The 24673-nt window shown below is 42.0% G+C and overlaps 1 protein-coding gene across 2 annotated transcripts in view; it reads right to left on the reverse strand.

The window, feature by feature from the left end:
* Positions 1–24673, reverse strand: part of aqr (aquarius intron-binding spliceosomal factor) — a 65490-nt gene that overhangs the window by 32931 nt on the left and 7886 nt on the right. For both annotated transcript variants that reach the window (XM_015969805.3, XM_015969804.3), the window contains exons 12-26: positions 16671–16787; positions 16452–16565; positions 16019–16122; positions 13133–13235; positions 11625–11745; positions 11241–11382; positions 10967–11145; positions 10447–10614; positions 8530–8699; positions 7024–7265; positions 6113–6262; positions 5722–5791; positions 4772–4882; positions 4220–4329; positions 2061–2196 (exon numbers count right to left, since the gene is read on the reverse strand). In XM_015969805.3, coding sequence (XP_015825291.3) covers positions 2061–2196; positions 4220–4329; positions 4772–4882; positions 5722–5791; positions 6113–6262; positions 7024–7265; positions 8530–8699; positions 10447–10614; positions 10967–11145; positions 11241–11382; positions 11625–11745; positions 13133–13235; positions 16019–16122; positions 16452–16565; positions 16671–16787 — 2037 coding nt within the window. The remainder of the gene's footprint in view (positions 1–2060; positions 2197–4219; positions 4330–4771; positions 4883–5721; positions 5792–6112; positions 6263–7023; positions 7266–8529; positions 8700–10446; positions 10615–10966; positions 11146–11240; positions 11383–11624; positions 11746–13132; positions 13236–16018; positions 16123–16451; positions 16566–16670; positions 16788–24673) is intronic.

The following is a 24673-nucleotide window of genomic DNA, read 5'->3' on the forward strand; positions in this document are numbered from 1 at the left end:
CACCAGGTGGTGATCAGTTGACAGCTCCGCCCCTCTCTTCACTCGGGTGTCCAAAACATACGGCCGAAGGTCAGATGATACGACTACAAAATCTATCATCGACCTGTGACCTAGGCTGCCCTGGTACCAAGTGTACCGGTGGGCATCCTTATGTTCGAACATGGTGTTCGTTATGGCCAAACTGCGGCTTGCACAGAAGTCCAATAACAAAACACCGCTCGAGTTCAGATTAGGTGGGCCGTTCCTCCCAATCACACCCCTCCAGGTCAAGCTGTCATTGCCCACGTGAGCATTGAAGTCCCCCAGCAGGACAATGGAGTCCCCTGATGGAGCACTATCTAGCACTCGTCCCAGGGACTCCAAAAAGGGTGGGTACTCTGAACTGATATTTGGCCCATAAGCACAAACAACAGTCAGGACCCGTTCCCCGACCCGAAGGCGCAAGGAAGCTACCCTCTTGTCCCCCGGGGTAAACCCCAACACACAGGCAGAGAGTCTCGGGGCTAACAAAAAGCCAACCCCAGCCCTCCGCCTCTCACCCGGAGCAACTCCAGCAAAGTAGAGTGTCCAACCCCTCTCCAGGTCTCGGGTTCCAGAGCCAATGCAATGTGTCGAGGTGAGTCCGACTATATCTAGCCGGTACCGCTCAACCTCTGCCACAAGCTCCGGCTCCTTCCCCGCCAGCGAGGTGACGTTCCATGTCCCAAAAACTAGTTTTCTTGTCCGGGGATTGGACCGCCAAGGCTCCCGCCTTGGTCTGCCACCCGATTCGCATTGCACCGGACCCTTCATGTTCCTCCTGCGGGTGGTGGGTCCACAGTTGGACGAGCCCATGTATCCGGTTCGGGCTGGGCCCGGCCGGGCCCCATGGGCGAAAGCCCGGCCACCAGGCGCTCGCTCACGGGCCCCAACCCCAGGCCTGGCTCCAGGGTGGGACCCCGGTAACCCTCCGGGCCGGGTACTCCGACTCTTCGTTTTAACCGCCATGAAAGATCCTTCGAACCGTTCTTTGTCTCACCCTTCACCTAAGACCAATTTGTCATGGGAGACCCTACCAGGGGCACTAAGTGCCCCAGACAACATAGCTCCTAGGATCATTAGGGCACTCAAACTCCTCCACCACGATAAGGTGACGGTTCAAGGAGGATTCAGAATCGAGTCTCGATTCTCAATTTAAATCGATTCACAATCAGGATTAACAAAGAGTGTCAGCTCCAGGATGAACTACTTTGTTGTACACGTTAGTTAAAGCTATGGGACATTTTTATCTGACTTTAAACTGGTCATGCTCCAAAATGCAAATTTACAATGTAAAATAAAGTGATTCTAAAACTGTAAACAGAAACAATCTTTTGACCAAAAGGCAACATTTATTTATGCTTACCTTGTAAAATATAACACATCTGTAGTTACCTAACAGTAGCTTTGAAAGTAATACAGTGAAATACTTTTCAAGTATTTGTAGAAACAAGTTACATGAGTAATCCTGAGTACTCATTTATCAACTTAGAAAATAAATATGAGAATATCTCAAATCTCTGAGTATGGAAACAATTACATTCAAGTGCCCTCTTATCAGCAGATTCAAACATAAATCATCTCAATTTAGGGGACCACAAAAGTAAACGGAGTACCGACTCTCCTAACAAAGATCAAAAAAGTGCATCTCAAACCTGTAACATGCCAAATATTTCAGTTCTTGGAATCGATTCTGAATCTTTATAAATAAGAATCCCGATTCAGACTTGAATCGATTTTTTCAGTACCTCTACTTAAAATGTCACATTTATTCTGCTGCAAAAAATGTAAAACACAGTATTTTATTTCTCTTTGAAGCACTAAATTAATATGGAACCACATCGCTTTATAAGACAAAAAATCACTGAATAATAGGAGAGGGAATCTTTAGGCTCTGCACTATTTGGTTATGATTCAAGGGCTGCAATCTGAGATTTGAGCTAAACAACAAACATCACTTGTTTCTGAAACACTGCGCCAAATCTTTATGTTCATCAAACACACTCCACATAGGTCCCAGAGATGACTCGTTATTTCTGTACCTGATAGAGGTAGAAGTGTCCTGCAGTCTCACAGGTGTAGGAAACATCTCCAGGAACATCCAAGCTCTCCTGGAGCCGCCCCACCTCTTTGAGAAGCTCAAGTCTTCTAGCTAGGACATAGTTGACCCTCCCATATCTGTAAGGCAGCACATGGTGCACGAAAAATAAATAAATAAATAAATAACATCAATTGTGGCTCTTTTTTCTAATATACAGATTTAAATATACTAGCTCATGAACTTGTCTGTGTGAACATTTTTTAATTGCAGTTTAAGACACCTTAAATACGCTGCTAACACGACAGAGGTGAATGGATGATTATTTGTTTCTGTTCTTGCCTCTTTTCTTGTGCAGCTAAACAATCCTGACATGCAACGAGACACCAAAGGCACACACAGGAGGCAGGCAGGGTCACTGGGTGATATTAGAGGTGAGAACTATTTTTAGACCCTCTTCAAAGACCCTCACTCAGCAGATGACTCAAACGGGATCACACTGGTCTGGATACTTGACCAGGCTAAAAACAAAGATGGAAATACTTCACATATGTTCATTTTATTACTATGCAAAACAACCAAAGGAGTATGTTAAAGTATAGAAAACGGTTTATCCCCCTGCACCAAAATCACTTTACATTTTCTGACAAGCTTTGTTTAAAAAGTAGAATTAAAAAATAAAAAAAACTCAGCCATAACGTGCTGAACAAAATCTAATTTTAAAATCTCATTAAAACAGAAAAGGTTTACCCCAAAATACCATTTTGCAGCAAGGCTGTAGCTCCCCCTTTGTCATGCACTCAGTGCAGCTCTGCGATCCATTTTTTATCTTGTATAAAGTGTTAATTAAAACTCCTCTCCTCTAGCTGCCGTCAGTGGGGTGGAAGAAGTGTGGAGTCTGCATGTTGTTTTGAGGCAACAAAGCAGGGAGAACAGTGAATGCTGCACACTATAGCTCTTTCTTTCATGTCTGTTGCTGCATAATTTAAGCATGCTGCTTTCATGTGAAAATCCAATTTTCATGCTGCCCTCTTCATACAACATTAGGCAGCAATCACACAAAGTGAACAGCCTAGACACATACAGACACCCCCGCTCTCAGAGTGTGAGGAAACTTTAAATAGCAGCCGCATAGTACGGTAATAGTCAGTGGCATATGTAGTTATTTATAGTCGTAACCGGTGTACAAACTCTGTTCATTCATAGAGAGGGGTAAATTTAGCTGAAGTCATGTAGAGATGTAAATATTTTGGGTACCCTGAGATAGTATGTAAAGAGTGCTTGAGTGGTTTTGATGCACATCTTTCCTTTTTCTAGTGAAAACTGAGTCGCTGTATCCTTTCAGGCATCACGCACGCACGCACGCACTCTCTTAACAAAGACGATGAGAGAACTACTGGGGCTTCTTCAGCAGGACTCTCGAGATTGTGGTCTGTAGTTTGCCCAGCAACAAGTTCTACTACTACGGAAAAAAAATAAATAGCCTCACCCTAAAAGTGAAACCAACATTTTATGGAAACACAAAGCCAATTACCTGCCCTTCACCTGAACTTACCAACAGTAATTACGAGTGTATTTATTCATTCAAGGGTCTATGCATGTACTCATTTAATTATCCCATCACTGAAGCCCAGTGTGACCATGAGGTAAGAACCAGTATGTTCTCACTTCACATGTAGCAGATGACCTCAATCTTTTTGCTTCACTTTTATGCACAGCATTGGTGGCTATTGTGCTACAATTATGAAATGAAGTGTGAACACTAGAATTTCAGGCAAATTCCCTACCTTTATTTCCACAGGGGTATTTGCCATCCCTAAACTGCACTGAGTGAGTGGTTCCTGCAGTCTGGTGCAGTAGTGACAGAGTTAAACAGAGTGTGAATAAAAGCTGCAGGGACAGATGCTTATCAGTGCTGCAAAGATCGGGGAAATTTGCGACGCCTAATAAAGTCTAACTAGGTCCGTGACGTAGCACGTGAGAGTATTGGGTGGCCCTGTGACTGTGTGGTTTAAGAGAGCAGACAGCTGGTTTCGAGAGAGAGAGAGCGAGAGTGTGTGTGTGTGTCAGTCATACATGAAGGCTGTCTGAGTTTTCACGTGCTTTTCTGTTTGTTCAGGCGAGCCGATCCTTGTCTGTGTCCTCTCCACCAGCTGTCCTCACCTGCTGAAGTCTTTCTCGGTCTCCAGCTCCTCCTCTCCGTGACCCAGACGCAGAAGGTGACGCTCGTCTATGTCTAGAGCCATGATCTTCTCAAACAGCTGGTTCAGAGCCTGGTGTGGATAAAAAAAAAAAAAGAGTTTAAAAACATGTAGACATATATTACAAGGCACTGAAAATGACTTCTTTATGTTTTCAAATCATATTTGAAACAACTTAAAGGTGTAATTAGTTCCAAAACTTTCAGTATGCAGGAGGGAACTCTAACGCTATGCTTCTTGTGGATAAGGTTTCCTCTGGGGAGCATCAACGGGTGTAAAACAAGAACAGATTACTTTATGATTTAACATTAAGAGGGAGGCCTGTGGCACAAAGGAGCTTAGATTTTTCCTTCATGGTATAAATGTGACTGCAGCCTGATTAATGGGCACTTCGAAGCTCAAGCTGTAAATTCTCTGGACAACTTCACTTCTTTCTTTTTCAGCTGTGTTAGCAAAATCCCCTTTGTTGGTCCCGTTTTTGAACAGCGGTGTGTGTGAGTGTGTGTGTGTTGACCTGATTGGAGTGTGTGACTATGAGAGTTCTCTGCTCGGGGAAGTTGTGATAGAGGTTTGAGATGATCTGAACAGCCACGTCCGTCTTTCCGGTGCCTGGTGGTCCGACAACCTGGAGGCACGACGGGAGGAAGTCGTTACAAAGAAAGAAGGAAAAACCATATCAGGTGAACACAGAAAAGACATTAAGCATAACTGGATATTAGGTTGCAAAAGCACTCCTATAGATGATGAAGCGACGGTGACAGAGTGACCTTGAACGTGGTTTCACAAGCGAGCGCAGCTATTCGCTCCTGGATTTGATGTCTGAAAGATGTTTATTTTTGACTTGGCATATATTTAAAAACCAAGAGCCACCAGAAAGAAAAAGAAAAAACTGTAAAAGTGAGTTAAAAGTTAATAATCTGAAGTCTTTCTTAATGAAAAAGTAGAACCAAATGAGATGGTTATATTTAATTTACAAAATAAATATTCATGAACCAGGTTGGTCCGAGTGTGGGTCTCTCAGGTGAGTAATTTCTGCTAAAAAAATAGCCAGCGTCATTTTATATTCTTGCATAAATCAGCACATAATAAGCTCCCTGGTTTCCCTACATGAAAGCCGGGTAAACCAGGAGGTAGAGTGTGCTTGTTGCTGCTGCTAATGAATGTGACATATGCCAAGGAGGAAGGTTAGAAGGGGCGAGGAGAGGGGCAGATGAAAGCATGCATGCAGAGCTGCTTTATGACCCTGCTGATAGCTTCTTTGCCACATTTAACTCAGCTACAGTAAAAACACAATGAATAACTCATATCCTGCTGCTAGCGTCCATTCACCACGTCTGTTACACTACTCAAGATCTAAGCAGCAGGGATGCATGCAGCAGATGCTTTTTGCATGACCAAATGTACTTTTTAAAATGCTTTATAAATCGAATTTAATTCAGTCCTAATCTACAACAGAAACCTCACCATGGTTAGCCCCGGTTGCATCCCGGCTCGAATGGCTTCAATCTGAGTGGGCGTGAACTGAATTGTATTCCTGCAAGAGTTTAATGATGGGTTAACAAATCTGGTTACATTCATGAGACAATGAGCTTTTTGTGGTGTTAAAAATCAAGTTTTTGTTCATTTAAATAGGTTTTAGCTGCAATGCAGAAACTCCATAAGCAAAGTTCCTTAGGCGAATTTGTTTTAGATCTTGTTGGGTTTACCTTTTATCAAGTAAAAATATGCAATGAATGGGAGCAAAACAAACATAGCTTTATAATATTGCACAGATAACAAGTCAGAAACTATCAAAGAAAGTATTCACAGAATGAACAAAGGTGTGGTTTAAAGCTAAAGGCTTTAGTCTTCTCACCGTTTGGGTTGGTTATAAGGATACGGTCCACGGTTAGGGGCGACGTAGGGTTCAACAATCAACGTTTTGTCTTCCTCTTCAGCTTCCATTTCCTCATCAGCCTTTCTCTTCTTTCCTTTGTCTGCTTCTTTAGAGATGGGAAACTTGATTCTGAATAGAAAGTTTTAAAAATCTCAATCTCTTGACATCAAAGCAGATTTGTGCATAAAGGATCACTTTACTAGACATTCACGGCGTGTGTGGCTTCATTTCACCGGGCCGACTCAACAGGACCACTTCCCAGGCCTCGTCAGGAACCGAACCAGTACCTGAACAAGGGTAGTCAGAAAGGCCTGGTAGAGTTGGTGGGCGGGGCTTGTGATTAACTCATGTTGATTGGTTGTAACTTAGTAAGAAATTAAATCAGCACAACCACCACCATTTGTAAAATTAAAAGAGTTGGTGGTGAAGCAAATGGATAGAAAAGAAAACAAGCAGCATTCAGGCTCCTTTAAAGTTGCTGTTTCTAAACTCCTAATGCAGAAAAATTTGGGCGGAAATTCCTCTACAACGCTATGATTTTGGCCATTTTGTGGTCTATAGATCACTGCAAAATAACAGAGCTTCCTCTGGTCATTAAACGCCACTTTTTACATCACACAGCCACTCTCCTGGTCTCCCAGACGGATTAAATTACAGGGTACTTTGACAGAATACAATTTTTATGGTAATAACGTCCTTAGATGCTTTATGGTGCTGATCAGTGACATCCCTCACTGTCAAAACAGTCTCAAAATGCAGAGTCCTGAAAAAGGCCGATTTTGTATGGAGACACATTGACTGACAGAACCAAGCCATCTTATGTTCCCTGTCACCTCCCAGAATTTTCCCAGAACTCCTGTAGCGGAAACATGGCTATTTTTGTCCGTTACCTGAAAGGAGGAACTTGGAGCTCAGGGTTTTCCTCCGGGACCTTGATCGAACAATCCGGAAAGCATGATCGCAAGTGGTCCAGAGACAGAAATGTGTCATTGAAGTCCAAAGTGGAGATCTGATTGGGCATCTTGGAATAGTGGGCGCTGCCTGGGTCCCCATAGCCCAGGATGATGTCATGAAGCCAGTCTGGGACGACACATTCGGTGTTCATCAGGTGCCTGATGGTCTCAAGGACTGCCTAAAATTTATTGGAAGAGAAACATTCAACAAACGTCTCTCAGTAGGAATGCAAAAAATTACTGATACACCGAAATATCACAATACTTTGTGATACGATACTGAATCGATATTTGAAAGCAGGAAATAGATATTTTTTATTAAGAATTTACTTGTAAAGATTTACTGTATTTATTTTGTGTGGTGCATTTCCAACTCCGACTGCAGATTTTATCTCCTTTATTCTGACAGAACAATGTGATCTGGCGATAACACAGGATGTGTCTCGGAAGCATCTGGCCTGAGTCTTTCAACTAAATTCTGTCTTAAATACTGCAAATACTCACTATACTACTACTGGCTTTTAGTATCGCAATATGTTGCAAATGTCCCCTGTAAATATGTAGTGTCACTAGATTGTTCAGCCTGGCCTGTCAGACTCGTCCTCAGTTTAATTCTGTACAGAGAAAGAGTCTAGTCACTCACAGGCAGAGAGGCACTTGAGGGGCGGGACAAGGCAGCTCAAAATGAGCCAATCAGAAAAAAGACGGAAATGCCGACTGTACCGCACGACGCTGTAGTTTTTTTTAGCTGTAGTCAAAAATGGCGTCTGGCAACGCCGCAAACATCTTTTATTTTATTAGAAGAAATGCTTTTAAGCGCGTCTACTTGTTTTAGTTTTAAAGACATTCAAGTCATTTAGAACAGAGGAAAAAGCCGCAGCGAACTCCGCCGCTGTCTTCGTTGTTTATGAGAAACTGAGCATCGCTGTGTGTGACGTCCGCGACGCTGTAGTTTTCTGGTTGTAAAAAATGGCGTCTGGTGACAGCGCAAACATCTTTCTTTAGAAGAAAGGCTTTTAGCGCGTCTACTTGTTGTTTTAAAGATGTGTCCAAGTCATTTAGAACAGAGGAACGAGCCGCAGCGAACTCCGCTTCAGTCGCCACTTTTGACAAACTCGGCATTGTGGTGTGTGACGTACGATAGTCGGTGCTGATTGGCTCGGTTAGAATTGACACGGGGTGGGGTTATTTGAATACGAGAGTTCCCAGAGGCTTCCTCTGTGCAGAATTAAACAGAGGAAGAGTCTGGCAGGCCAGGCTATAGATTGTTGCCAATACACACCTTAATCTCAACGGTACATTTGAGTTAAACTAAAGTAGAAGGTAGATTAAAACCTGTGTGTGTGTACAGAAAACAAATAAAACTCAGTCAGACATTGTTACAACAGGGCCTTGTTCACTCATCGTGAAATGATGCTGGCAGGACCAACATGTAGTCCATACCTTGAAGTTATTCTCCTTGGGTTTACGCCTCATGATGATGTTGAAAGTCTCATAAGGATCTTCAGTGCCATTCTGGATACTGTTGGTCATGTCCTGCTGGTACTGGTTTGGGTCCAGCCAAACACGGAAGGTTCTGGTGTCTCCATATAGCTTTGGTTTTGGTTCAGGACCTGAAAATTATTTTGACCAACAACATAGCAAATTTTATTCAAAGTCATAAAGTTCTGATAAATGTATTTACAGTGGGATGTGAAAGTTTGGGCAGCCTAAATTGGGATGACGTTTTTACCAAGAGAAGTCTAAATAAAGGTACAAATAAAAACACTAAAAACTAAAACTAAATCTGGTTCTTCTTATATAAAACCCTTTGTGAGATTAAATAAAGGACGCCGTAACCATTCTTTCCATGAACGGTGTTTACACATTCATGCTCGACTGACTATGTGCACAACCCCAGGCATTAGGCTCGCTCCCAAAGGGACCCTACGAGGTGCATAGAGTGCAGCTTTCACAGATTTCTGAATAGATTGTGTGTGGGGCAAAGAGAGAGGAATTAAACTGATCTAGTCAGTCTCTGACGCCTGTTAACATGTGTGCAGTTGGGTTAAGAGGGAATAACGTGAACAAAGAGAGGAAACTACATGGTGTGATAATTACTCGGGCTGAGGTGTGTGAGCAAATACAGCGACTAGATGTTGGTTTTAATGGTTAGCTTAAATTTCTATTAATCAAAGACAAAGAGTGTACACATTTATTAGACTTTATGCAAATACTTCATAATTAACCAAACCTTTCAGTAGCACCACTGGTGGAGATCTGAAAGTTTAACCAAGCCCGGTCTAGCAGGTCTAGTCTTCTGGCATAGTGTCTACTAAGATATTCATTCCCTCTTCGTATTTGATGAAAACAGATGAGACGGGATAAGAAAAGGGTGCTTTAGCACAGAAATAAATGTTCAGAAGGAAGATAAAAACTAGAGTTATAGGCTAACTTAGGTGAAGTCCTTTAGGCTGCCAGCGGGAGCACAAGAGTAAACAGAGATTGTGTTAGTGTATAAAATATTTTTGTTTCCATCCATCCATCCATTTTCTGAACCCGCTTGTCCACGCAGGGGGGGGCTGGTGCCTATGTCCAGCGGTCAACTGGCAATCAGGCGGGGTACACCCTGGACAGAGAGCCAGTCATCACAGGACACACAATCACACACTTACACACACACACACACACACACACACACGCGCACATGCACACGCTCACGCGCACACACACACACTCTCCCACCTAAGGACAATTTAGACAGACCAATCAACCTAACAGTCATGTTTTTGGACTGTGGGAGGAAGCCGGAGTACCCGGAGAGAACCCACGCATGCACAGGGAGAACATGCAGACTCCATGCAGAAAGATCCCAGGCTGGGAAGCGAACCCAGGACCTTCTTGCTGCAAGACAACAGCTCTAACCACTGCGCAGCATCTTTGTTTCCATGGAAACAAAATAAACATTTGGCCAAATAAAACCATTTTCATTCAGCCTTGTTAAAATAGTGGATTAAAATAACAAATTCAGAATCACACACAACCATTCACACCTACTTAAATTAGCCTGTTAACCTGTTGTTGGTCCATCTATAAAATATCAAAACGAGGATATAAAATGCCTTTCATGATATAAATTATAATTATAATAATTATAATGCTTAGGGATTTGTTGATAAAGGTTAATAATAATCTTAATGTGAACAAGTCAGGTCTAATTTTAACCGAAATGGGAACACAATGATCTGATTTGCTGGCAGTTACGATTGCACAAAGGTCTGCTCGAAGGATGGATATTCTGTGTGTGTGTGTGTGTGTGTGTGTGTGTGTGTGTGTGTGTGTGTGTGTGTATCGTACAGACAGAGGTACGTCTGACTTCACCTTCCTCGATGACGCGGCCCTGGTCATCCAGCATGCCCTGCACCTCGCAGCCTCTCACGTACACCAGGCCAGTCTGGTCTACAAACGGCTGGCGCCGGTCGAAGCGCGTGCCGTACAGCAAAATGGGGCGGACCGTGATCAGGAAGCAAACATCATGTTTCCGTAGACCTAAAAGAGACAATGGCAGTAGAGTAAACGAAGAAAGTGAACAATTGAAAAGAGAGAATTTAAACGTCTAAATGAAAGTAGCACTTCCATTAAATTGATACAAAAACACTGATTTCATAAATTGACATTCAGATTTATCTTATTAAAGTGTCTCTGGGCTAAATATATATAGTGTGATACCAGGCAGGCTAAGTTTGGATTTTTTTTAATAGATTCATGTAAAAAAACCAGCAGATTCTGAGTTTTAAATTGATATAAATTACTTCTTCTACATATTGAGAAGAAGCATGCAAAAAGTCAGGATTAAAGGAATAAAATTAGCCATATTTAAACCGACAGGATAAACTTTTACCTTCCCACTCATGCTTGATGTGATCTTGAACATTGAGGTTTACGGTGACGTCGGCTCTTACGCGAGCTGGCCAGCTCTCTCCAATGTTGGGTTTGGCAACCTCCACGATGGAGAAAGTGGTGATTGTCTGAGCCATCCTCGCCCAGCCCCCAAACACCACTCCACCATACTCTGACTGCCTGTTCGTGCGCAGACACACAAGAAGTTCAGGTGACAAGACTGAAAATCAGCTGGACTTAAGGCAGCGGTGGCACATCAATAATGGACATCTCACCATGGTTTCATTCTCCAAACCACGTCCTCTATGTCCTGTCTGATCTCATAGGTGGACTCCAAACGAAAGAGGTTGAAGTTCCTCAGAAGGTAGTCATGGAGCGTCAGGAACTGGAGATTCAGCTTTGGAAGAGCTAAGCAGCCTGACAAGATAAACAAATACATGAATGAAAAATAGGTAAATAGACAAAACAAAGTAAAAAGAAATCAAGCTTAATGGATTTTGCCACAAAGGTTAAAGAAATATCAGATTTAAATGTGTTGCATGAAAATAAGTACTGCTACGGTATTTGAGACAAATAACACAACATGCAGCTGTTATGCTATATCAAAACCCAGATATTAGAGTGATACTGTTATCCCAATTCACATTTTCTAAACATACCTTCACCAGAGTAGTACTCTGTTGGGACGATGTTTTCATCCCAGATTATCTTCTCTGTTGGATAAAGGGGCATCAGGTTCAGCTGCTCAATCTGAGAGATCCTGCGCTCATGACGCGACACCTGTGTGTGTGTGACACAGATAACATGTAGACCAGGGTTAATAAAATATCTAGGCCATCATAGCCTTCTCTGTATTTTGTTTTTAATCTGCTAAACTAAATCTTTATTTAAAAAATATCAGCTCAGTAAATTTCATTCTATTTTACAAAAATAGATATTTAAGACGCAGCTGTACCAAATATTTTTTACTTTATTTATTTGAATATGTAATTTGCATTAACAACTGGAACACTGAAACATTCAGCTGCTGCGTCTAGAATAACCTCACTCATAAAACTGACCTAAGATCAGCTTTTGTCTTAAGTATAGTTTAAAGAAAGAAAGAAAGAAAGAATGAATGAATTAGAGGTCGACCGATATTATTTTTTCTACTGACGATAACAAAGTAGATATGTAGGAGACAAGGTCAGCCAATGGCCAATATCTAGTAGTTTTCCACCTTTTTTCAGGCTAAAATGTAACTAATAACATCTGAGGATGCACAAAATTCCTGAAGCTGAATCAGTTTTTGAAATCTGAATGTAACTAACTGTTAAATCTTAACTTTGTGCACTGCTCAGTGTTAAAATCAGACACCTAAATAAAGGTTATTTAGAGATTTTAATATGCAGATGTTATTAGTGAACATAAAAATACATTTGAATTAAATTCTGCACCAGTCTGCCCGACGATGCGCCTGACTTTAAAAATGCTTTATTAAGGACAAATATCGCATGTATAAAAAATTGTAAATATTGGCCCGATGTATTGGCCGACTGATGACTCTGCACTGTCTAGCCCTAGAATGAATGAATGAATGAATGAATGAATACTTTATTTAGGTGTCAGGCACAATAGGTGCACTCACACTATTTAATAAAAAGAAGCTTTTCCACAAACTTGGCCATTAGATAATAAGGGTAAACAAAAAACTTTAGTTACAATCTCTGAAGCAATTACTGAAATACAAATAATAATAATAATAATAATAATAATTCTAAAGCAGGGCAAGACAGGGTGCTATCAAATACATAAGTCACAAGGACATCATAATAATTTACTTAAAAAGACTTAAGTGTTAAATGTTACCCAAAAATTCAAAAATGCTACATTAATAAAACCGACTTTGAAGACTGTTGTTTATAAATCCGAGGGAACAAATTCTATAATTTTAGATCAAAAGAATACCATACCAACTTAATTTATAAAGCACTTTTAAAAATGGCATGGCAGCCGACCAAAGTGCTGCACAAATAAAAAGTAAAACACAACATAAAACAAAAACACAATCAATAATAAAAGTACACAACAAAGCGGTACAATCACAATCAATAAAAGAATACATAATCAAAATAAATTAAAGTCATGGGTTTAAAAATCACATGAACAGGACAACAAAAGCACAAACCAGCATCTCAAGGAGAAACTTTGTCTCATAGGTGGTGTCCTGCCCTTCAAGCAGCTCTGGCAGCAGACACAGGTAGGAGGCCACCTGGTGGAGCATGTTAGGACTGCAGATAAAAAAGCAGAAATGGACAAATGGTTAGTCAGCAAAACAAAAAATAAAAGCATTTTCAAATTCTAAATTTAGCTGACACTTCTCCAGACAATAATAATCAGATAATAACTAACTGGAATACAGAGATAATCATTTTGGTGATGAATGAAATCATCAGATTAGCAGCAGCAACAGGGACAATCTGGTGTCTCCAGGTTCAAATATCATATCTGCACAGCGAAATCTGCAGGTCTAGTGTTTTTGGTAACACTGTAAAAGGGAAAACTCTGAGCAGTATCTAATTTTTCATGCTCATTAGCACTGCGGCACGAGGCGATAGCTCTGTTTGGTTTCACACTGCACTCTCGCTCTGTCAGCATGTGGGTTGAGGGCCGAGGGCGCGCTGAGAGACAGGATTATGAAAATCAAAGCCCATCTCCATCTCAGAAAGCTGAGGCGTGTCTCTTTGCATGCAGACCTGTTTTAATCATGCTGGCGTGCTGTGACACAGGCGAGGTCTGATGCACAACGAAGGACAGGAACTGAACACGTTGTGACAGGCCTGGACGGCCACACGTGGCACTGGAAAGCCCAGGCTGTGCATGTGCATCCATCCTGCTACACCTGCAATTGTGCCAAGGATGCACTTTGGTAGTCCGGCGGATGACCTGGCATGAGTCAGGTGGATATTCCTTTGCTTAGCAAACAATAGCAGCAATGTTGGCAGGTAGGTCAGAAACCCTTCTACTGTAAGTTTACTCTGCTCCATTTAGATTTGTTCTGCTAAACTTTACCAAAATTATTTTAGGTTTAATTGACAAAAAAAAAAGTGTTTTATTCTGAAAACTGGACACTGTGAAACACATAAGTAACCAAACAGATGCAGTTTTTATGGAAAACAGGATTGCTGTTCTAGAATAAAAATTTAGATTAACGTTTTCTAATGCAGGAATTAGACAAACAAGCCTGATCATTTCTAATTTGTGCAAATTTGCTTCTAAGAAAAACAAGTTCACTCAAGAAAAGCAAGTTCACTGAGAAATAATTTTTACTTCTTTTTCTGAAATATGATCAGTCATTCTGTTAGTCTGACCTCACCTACCTTTGTTCGCGATGGGGAAGATTCTTGATTTAGCATCCAGGAGAGACCAGAGCATGTCTGGGCTAGTAGAAGCTAAACGTTAGCGTTAGCAACTCCACCACATGACAAAACTCCTCCAACCTTGTGTTATTTGTGGAGGTAAAACATAAATGTTGCAAAGCAAACTGAGTCGGTGGTAAAGTTAAGTTGCAGTTGGCCAACCAGAAAAATGTCCTAATATCGGGGAATAATATTGAGTAAGACTCCAAATCCTGCTGTTTTCTACTCCCCTCTGCGATGGCCAACTTCTACTATCTGAAAAAAGAAGCGCGGAAGCTTTTTTCCTTCTGAGATCAACTCACAAGGAATTCATTTGAACTAAAGACCATTGCAAATGTATTGAAAAGAAAGCGAAGTTGGTCTTTAAATTGTTAAACCAAATTTTTTTAAAGTAAACAGGTAAAGCATTGTATGCAAGTTTTAAAAAAATTCAATTACAAGACTTGACTGATGCCTTTTTTCAGTATTTCCCTTCTCTTTTGAGATTTTTCAACTTCTTTTTCACCTGAAATAAACTCACCATGTTTTAACAACTGAAAGCAGTGCCTCTGTGTGTGTGTGTGTGTGTGTGTGTGTGTGTGTGTGTGTGTGTGTGTGTGTGTGTGTGTGTGTGTGTGTGTGTGTGTGTGTGTGTGTGTGTGTGTGTGCTATGCAACAATCTAAGTGTGCATTCGCGGGACTTAGCGGATAAATTCAGAGAGGCGGTTGACTGGGAGCTTAGCCGATGAGTAGCACAGCTGGAATAAACTGGCATTAGCATGAGTTGTTTGGATGAAAAACGCCTTGTTCAATCTAATTGGCATACTCGGAGTTACCCCCAGAGCTGCTTTGGTGACAAGTCGGGAAGCTGTGAACAATGCAGTTCCTGCTTCATCCAAAAGCCTAAATCTGAGTAAAAGAGCGGAGCTTCTGGAAAATACAAAAACGATTCCGTCAAGCCATTACCTGATGCAGCTCAGCGTGTCTCGTAACATTCTGCCTCACTCAAAGAAACTGTAAATGTTTGCAATCAAAAACTGCTGTAAAATGTTAAAAGGTAAAAATAAAAAAATCACACACACAACAAGACACAGTGCAAAAGACTTGTAAGTTGTGTCTCATAGTCTATGATCTCATGCCATTGGTCTGCTAAGATAACAAACTAAAGAAAAGTCTAGACCCTGAAGCGTTTACAAATTAGCATTATATTCATGACTTGTAGGTTTTGATCATATATGCGTTCACACGCATGCATGCACGTAGGCATGCGCACACACACACACACACACACGTTTGTTCATCAAAGTGAGGGTGGCTTTTGGCTCTTTGGCAGGCTAATATGATCTGACAAACACAGCTGTTCAAAGAGTTTATTCTCAAGCCACTGCAAATCGATTAGATTAATGAGGCGTGCCTGCCTCTCTCTGGCTGGTACCAGCTGCCCGTTCAAGGGTTCACTAGCTGCCTTTTAGCAAGGAAGTCAGGCAGTAATGGCAGTTCTGCTATATTGTGACAAAGTGGCAAGTTAACAATCCATATACGGCTGTTTGTCGGCTCAGACGTGTGTTTTATGGTGACTAGGACCAATTTGCTGAAGGTAAACAAAGACGACGCTATTTAGTTTACCATGCAGAACATATTAAAATGGTTTGTATTTACTGAAACATTTCATTTACCTGAGATTGCCAAATTGTTTGGTTAAGGACTCTCGAGTGTCCACTGCAGCTACGTTGGCCATAGCAAAGTCGTGTAACTCTGGGAAATGAGCAAAGGCGGCTCTCTGAGGAAGAAAAGAGGGTGATGAAACTGAATACACATAAAACGTTTTAACAAATACCAGATGGCAGGGAGAAGCGACTCCATAAAATACCAGAATTAGTTAAAAATGCCTTTTTCCCCCCTAACAAGTTAGAAAATCTCATAAGAGAGGAATTTGGTGCTGTAGTTGGTGTCGTACATTCATGCTGATGTTGTCTATGTTCTGTAGAAGCACGCCCATATTTGAGAATATTTGATCATGTGAAAGAAACCAGAGCTACTAAGTATTAAGTTTAAATATTTTCCTGGGAAATCTTCATCAAAATCTTCTAATATTTGCGTAATCTTCACCTGTAGTGATGTGATTCTGTCATAGTGCAAGGTGGTCATCTCCTTCTGCGTCAGGGCATTTCCTGTTTGGTCATTGATCTCAAAGCCAGTGTAGAACTTCAGCATGTCGAGAAGCTATTTAAAAAAAAAAGACAACAAACACAATAAATAAACATAAAAACCATCTCTGGGATGTGCAGATGCTGTCACTGAACATGCATACTTTCATATGTTATCTACCTGACAGAAGAGGTGTCCCTCCGCCTCTCTGTCGATGAGGCCAGACAGCTGACAGAAGACCATCAAATGGGAGTCGTCCAGCATCGTGTTAAACCAGCGTCTGGTGGGAAGCAGAGCCTGAACACAGAAAATTTTAAACCTGTGAACATGCTGCAAGACAAACTGAAGATGCATAATGTCAAGTTCCAAATTTGTGAAGAGAATACAGAAGATAGAATATTTTAGAGGGTATTATTGACCCTTTGCAACGCTGTTCGTGGGAACGCCTCTTTTGTCAAGACGAACATCAAATTAACTATTTACATGTATTAAACTTCTGTAAAGCTAGCCCAAAACAAGCCACTTTGTAGCCATATATTGCTTTTATATTGCTTATTTCATTGTAAAAGGATAACAGTTACCTGCATGGTGGGCTGCACTAACAGACAATAGTGTAAACCCAACTTGTTTTTTATTGTATAACTTTTGATAGAAACAGAAGATGGTGGACAGAAGCTGCCAATCAAAACAACTGGAAGCCCTTTAAGTATTCACAGATTAGCAGCAAATACATTTTTACCAGGTAAGATTAGTGTAAATTTATTTCTTGAGCAAGTCTGAGACTGATTGGGTTGTACCTAAAATTACAAGTGTGATGTATTTTTATAATTTCTTTGATATTGATAATCTTATATTTCACTATGGTGGACATATGTTTCTGTCCATTATAGTAAATTGTTAGACATTAATAAATATTGTTCCGATGTAGGACTATATGTGGAAAAGTTATGTTATTTATTTAGCATGATGAGCTTCGCCATTAAGAGATATCCATGTTCCTCTGATGTGGGAGAAGCACCTGGTCTCAGTGATCGATCAATGTCAAAAAACTGGTAGTGATCTGGACTTTTGTAGGCTTTTAAATCAGCTCTAGTGTAAAGTAAAACGCTGTTTATCACATAATGGTGTGGTCTGGGGTGAATTCTGGGAAAGTCTGGAACCCGATGGTTTCTAAACTAGCTAGCTAACCAGACAAGCTGGTTCCCAAAGTCAGAGACTCTCTTGGTCAGCTTACTTCTCACACCAAAACCTCTGTCAGGAATCTTGGTGTGACCTTCGACCCAGCTCTCATGTCTCATGTCAATGCTGGATTCTCATGCCAGTTCTCTTGTTCGCTCTTCCTTCTTCCATCTCAGGACCATTGCTAAACTGTGTCCCATTCTGTCCTGCTCTGAACTTGAGATCATTATAAGAGATATGATCAGACTTTATTGATCCCACAGCAGGGAAGTATTTGCGTTACAACAGCTGTGAAACACTGTGGAAGTGATAATATATAAAAAGTATCAGCTTTTCTGCTACAACAACTTGTTACTGTCCAAGTGATGTATATCTTTAAATACAGGCATGGACATGTAAGCACACGCATCAAATGTACATAAATCAGGTGTATTATGCACGGAGTGGTGACCGTAGGGTAGGGGCTGCATGACTTAATTTTTTTTAAAGTCGACTGTCAAGTAATGAAAATCGAGTCGACTTTGACAAGTCGCTGATGACGTCATACACCTGAAGCGGCGGGGTGGGGGGGTGTCGGTTGGTTCGCTGGAGTTTTTTTTTTTGACAATTAAAATTGCGCCCACATTTTCAAAGTTAAACACATTTCTTTGAACAACGTTAGTTTCTGCTTCAGCCATCTCCCCCCTCCCCCTGCGCAGCGGCCGCAAACTCACTGATGCGCCTGCAGCCTCTCAGAGTTTCTGCTAGCCTAGTGAACTAGACCAAATTCTTGCTTTGCAAAGAATGGTCTAGGCATGCTCCATTGGAACCTCAGCAGCTCCTTCCAGGACTCTGGCTAGCCAATCACAGCTCTCTAGAGGGGTTTCAAACACATAAAGAGCTGTGATTGGTCCATAATGGTGGGCCAATCATAGTGCTCTATCTGCTTAGCGAACAAATCACAGAGCTTTATTGGCTTTGTGAGCCAATCAGGGCACTCTATATGCCTGGTGGGTGGGATGATGCAACAGAGTGAAACAAGAGTATGTCACATTCTTTGTCCAGTGGAATGCGGAGATCATTTGAAAGACAACGGTAGAACCCGCCCCACAACCGAGAGCCGTCAATGGAACGTGGCCAGACTAAATAATACATTTATTTAGTCTGGCTTGCCAGGCTAAGTTTCTGCTGCTCTAAACATTAAAATAATTATTTTATTTTCTGTTCCTCACTTCTGATTACCTTCAGTGGTGTCTGTTTGTTGCAACCACCAGGTACAAAAACTAACTTGTTTTTATTTGACTATTTTTCGGTCCTGTCTGTTTATTATCTTCCTGCATCTCCTCTCAATCCTAAAGAGAAACTGCTACCTGGGTTCATATATATTCACCTTATGAGTTACCTTTGAACTGCAGTTCTAAAAGATCTACCGACCGCAAAAACAGCGAAGTGCTCGCTGCTTGGTGGCCGCATCAGTGATCGGTGCGTCACCGGATGACAAGGTGACGCGCCCCGCTCCATAGCAGCGAAACGCATCAGGCACAAATAAAAGACAGAAAACATACAAGGAAATGAGCCGACATGAACAATCGCGTGTTAAATTAGTTTTTGAGGTGGCGACACCTGATTTGATAACGTTACTGTGGCCGTGCTCAGGACGCAGATGTCTGGAGCGCGTCAACAATCAGAGCTTTGCATGCGCAAGCTGGTTAAGGTTAGGATGGGGTTGAGGGGAAGGTTAAATTGTAATAGGGTAAAGGTCACAATTTGGTTAAATGTCTGTTTTACGGCGGGTGTCAGCTCCTGCGCATCGCCCCCCCGACGCGCAGGAGCTCGTCACCTGCTGTCTTTTGCGAGGACTGCATCTTGCCGGTCATTATCACGTGACTGCGACTAGTCGATGACAAGCATAAAAAGTCACTGCAGAGCAGTGAGGTCGACTAGTTCATACAACCCCTACCGTAGGGTTTAAGTGGGTGGGTGACTCATGACATCATAATGTGTTATAAAGTCTAACTGCTGACAGAATGGATGATCTACAGAAGCGCTCATTCCTGCAGCGGGGGTGTATCAGTCTCTGACTGAAGGAGCTGGTCAGTGCGCCCAACGACTCATGCAGAGGGTGATGTGGGTTGTTCATGATGGACGTCGCCCATCACCACCAAAGCTTCCACACGGCATCCAAGTACAGAGTTAGACCCCTCAACCAATTTGTCTTTCCTGCTCCTAGCCCTGTCTGTACATCTGCTCCCCCATCAGGCCACTGCACAGAAAAGGGCAGATGCTACCACCAAATCATAAAAAGTCCTTAACAGAGCCCTGCATACTCGGAAAGACCTCGGTCTCCTCAGCGGGTGCAGTTGACTTTGGCCCTTCTTATACAAGTTGGCGGTGTACAAGCTGAACAGGATGGGTGAGAGAACTGTGCCCTGCGGCGCCCCATGCTGCAGATTACCATGTCCGACACACAGTCATGGAGTCTCACATACTGTGGTCTGTTGGTTAGATAATCGATGATCCATGTGGTCAGCTGTTTGCACTCTCCAGCTTCCCTCTCAGTAATGCAAGCGGAATGGTGTTGAAAGCACTGGAGAAGTAAAAAAAAACAAGACCTTCAAAGTACTCCCTGCCTGCTCCAGGTGAGAGAAGGACTGATGCATCAGGTAGATAACAGCATCCTCCAACACAATTCCAGGCTGATAAGCTAACTGCAGGAAGTCAAGCGCTGAGCTCACTAGTGAGTGAAGGTTGTGTAGGATGAGCCTTTTGAGGGTCTTCATCACGTGAGAAGTCAGGGCCACAGGTCTAAAGTGGTTGGGCTTTTTGGGGTGCGTGACTTTTGGCACAGGAACCACGCAGGAAGTCTTCCACAGTTCAGGAATCATCTCCAGACTCAAGCTCAGGTTGAAGATGTGCAGGACCACCTGACAGAGCTGGTCTGCACAGTCCCTGAGCACTCTGGAGCAGATTCCAACTGGACCTGCTGCCCTCCTTGCTTTTGTCCTCTTTAGCTGGCTTCTCACCTGTTCAACTGTGAGGTAGATGTAAGGCTGGGCCAGGAAGGGGGTTGTAGCTGGCTCTGATTTGGGTTGATGAGTAAATGGAGGTGAAACTGAGTGGTGGAGTGAGGAGAATCCAGGTAAAAATGGTCTTGCACCAGGAGTGGGGGCAGCATAAGAAGGGAGTTGATGGAAGTCGGTGATTGGGTTGGTGGTTGATGGCCCAGAATCAAATTTGTTGAATAAAAGATGCAGCAAGCCAACCAATATTCACACCTTCACCTCCTCACGTTTACACTACTGCAACTCGCTTTTCACGTGTCTGAGCAAAACCTCCCTGAACCGTCTACAGGTGGTTCAGAATGCCTGTCCTCAGCTTCTGAGCAAATTGCCAAAGTACACTCACATCACTTCTCCTCCAGCTTCACCGGCTGCCAGTCAACTTCAGGGTTCATTTCAAGATTCTGGTTCTGGTCTATAGGGCCTTACATGGACAAGCACCATCTTACATTGGTGAACTTCTTAGTCCCTACACCCCCAGCAGGTCCCTGAGGTCCAGTGAGCAAAGCCTACTGGTTGTGCAGCACCAGGCTAAAGACCAAAGGTGACAAATCATTTGCTGCTGTGGCCCCCAGACTCTGGACCTCTCTCCTCCTGAGCCTGAGATCAGTGGACTCAGTGGTCTCCTTTAACTCATCCACTGCCAATGATGACTAAAGTCGTCATTTGCATTTTTTTTACTGTGTGGGCATGAGAACGAGCCCCCGCACCGTGAGAACAAACATCTCAGCTCTAAAGCCGATCTTCATCCGCATACGTCACACGTCACGCGATCAGGAAGCAGAACATCCATGTGTTAGGAGATCGTTTTGGTCCGCTGCTGTAAAAAAAGTGAGGCGTGAACCGGAAAAGCTTCTGCCGATCACAATTCAACAACGGATTATGAACGAACGGATAACGCTCGAAACGCGCGGATTCTTCCTGATGTATGAGGTGAGTCTACACTTTGTTTTGGTTGTTTTGGCGTCGACATCATCCTAGCGCTCAACGTTCTGTTAGACTCTTAAAGAAACAGTAAAAACAGTGATAAACGCTGGCAGCGAAGGGCTTTACCGATCAGGAAACGGCTCGCAGCGAATGAGTTAAAAAGCAGCTAAAACTCTTCTGTTCAGGCTGGCTTCACCACTACCCTCTCCTTATTCTGCTCTTTCTACCAATTCTGCTTTTCCCGAGATCCACCAAATCCCCTTTCTTATAAATTGTTTCTTTCCTCACAATTTTTAATCACAATTTTTTATTTTTATGATATATTGAAACCTTTTTTTATATTTTATTATATTAAAAAACATAATTTGTTTTTGAACATTTGTGTTCTTGTGAAGCGCCTTTTTTTATCTTAAGATGCGCTAAATAAAAGCTTGTTTTCTTTCTTCCGAACTCTAATGTTTGTAAATACAGCTCTCTACGAGCCCCACCTAGTGGTGCTACTCCTTCCAACAAGTAAACGGCGACAGAATGAGTAGAAGTTGTGATAAATCGGCAAAAAACAGATCTCAGTCACTACTTCTGACCTCAGTTCAATCCTGCCGTAACTCGCCGTGAGCAGGTGGCATAGGTGCAAATGCAATGATTCTATATTATTTGTTTTGGACCAAAATTACTCTGCATGAAGACTAAAAATATATCAACAAACTCAAACTTACTGCTTCATGCTCATCCTAAGAGTGTTTTGACATGTAGGAAAAACAGGCTGAAATAACATAAGACAGGTTTAAAATACTTATACTTCTATCGCAATTACACACTTTTTTGTTGTTGTAAGAAAGGAAACCCGCCAACACAACAGATTAGCCCGAGTGTAAAATGCAAAACATGTTAAGTAACAATGTAACTACCCTATACAACATCATATCACAATGAAAGAAATGTAAAAAAGGAACATAATTGGGAAAAAAGGGAATGGAAAAAGAATTCTGAAATGCAAAAGACATCTTTTATTCAATCACAACGGCTCTTCAGAGGCAGCAGACACCCAAACACCGGGAGAAGAGCTGCTCTGATTTCCAACGGTTATCTTTCATCTCAGCACAGCATAAAATAAACACAGCAACTGGGGTCTTTTTGCCTGCATTTATTTTCAGGTCACCATCAGAGAGAGGAAGTGTGGATTTCAGGCACTGAAGCGTTGTAAAAGGATAGTGCTAAAGGACAGGGGTCGTCTGTGGAGACAGTCAGCTGGCCGACCACTAACCACTCCCAGGAACAGCAAGGCCAGCATGTCAGCAGACAGCCAGATGAAATCTATTGACCTCCCTTGCTACTAAAAGATGAGATGCCCCGGCAGCAAAAATAACAACCTGAAGTGATGACATGTATTCACACCAAACTCACTGGTGAATTTAGCTCTGTGATTCATGATCCCTCCCTCTGATTTACTTCATTTTTAAAGCCAACTCCCATGTTTTTATTTGTAAATATTTCTTATCCTTACATGGACTACTGTAATCGATACAAAGCTGTGGGACACTAAACTATAGATCCTAGAGCACATTTCAAAAACTGTAAGACTGAAACTTTTTCATAACTCTTGTGTTTTAAAACAAAGCAGAAGTTGGCTCCTGTCCTTTTTTTAAATTCCGATTTGGAAATTTGCTAAAGGGCGATGACAACTAATTCCTTGACTCCTTGAGCAACTTTAATTGGCTCTAGTGTGTTGGCAAGAATCTGGCAATATGATGTGCATCTAAATACAGGGGAGACGATATATTGCAAATACTAAAACCCAGACGATGATCCGATCCTGTTGTTCGGTCAGAATGAAGGCAGTAAAACTGCTGTCACACAGCAAACCCTGATGTCTAGGTCAGATTCACACTTCTAGTGCACATAGGGCTGGGATGATAATAATAAATCAATTAATCGCACGATAGATGAAAATGAACTCAATTTTTCCAGCCTCAATATATAGAGGTTCAGAAATGTGCAACTCTATTATAATTATTGATTATCATTATTGAGGTGCAGTTTTGGTTGCTGACACTGGACAGGGCACGGTTTTTATTGTTTTGGAGAGGCGGGGTCTATTTTATTGTTTTTGGTGCAATATTTTTTAACAGAGGGTGAAAGTACTTTTTTTATTTATTTATTTTGTGTTTATTTATTTAGAAGTTCTGTTTCTGGACATTCCAATGTTAAATAAAGGTTTAAAAGTGCATTTTAAAGGGTGTACTTGCATTATTATGATATATACAAGAGCAAGTTACACCTAAATTAACTTACTTTTGCTGATAACCTGTATAGATGAGTGTCTAATGCTGCTGTACACATGTGTAATCATTAGTGGCAGTTTAGTGCAACTTACTTTAAATTTAATATTTCAGCCCGAAACCGTAATTATATCTCCATCTTCAGGTTAAACATTCTGCTCTACATTTATTCAGAACCAGCTATGGTTGATGGCTAAGCTGAAAAACATGACGTTGTCAGCAAATTACTACGTGGCTGCACTGCAATGGTCTCCAAGTGAGGCAGCTGCACCTCCACCTGGCTCAGCCACTCACTTGCCGATGCCGCTTGTCTCCTTGAAAAAAAAACACTCTCCTCCCCTTTTCATCTAATTAACAGGAAATCCTCCAGAATGCTGCAGAATCTGTGTCTACTTTTCTCCTGAGCGGTAAGTCTTGTGTGAGTGTGTGCTTGCTTGCTTGCGTGCACGCGCTCATTAACAACTCGTTTTTAGACTGAGAAACTCCAGCAGCACACGTGGGGGGGTTGAGCCAGGTGACGCATCTTTCAGAACGCCCATGCATTGACCCTCACTTAAACGTTGCATACGTGATCCACCATTTCAGTAGCCTGGCATGCCAGACTAAATAAATGTATTATTTGGTCTGGCAACGCTCCATTGACGGCTCTCGGTTGTGGGGCGGGTTCTACCGTTGTCTTTCAAATGATCTCCGCACGCTACTGGACAATGAATGTGACATACTCTTGTTTCACTCTGTTGCATCATCCCACCCATCAGGC

Source organism: Nothobranchius furzeri, chromosome 18 (genome assembly GCF_043380555.1).
Source record: "Nothobranchius furzeri strain GRZ-AD chromosome 18, NfurGRZ-RIMD1, whole genome shotgun sequence".
NCBI classification, from domain to species: domain Eukaryota; kingdom Metazoa; phylum Chordata; class Actinopteri; order Cyprinodontiformes; family Nothobranchiidae; genus Nothobranchius; species Nothobranchius furzeri.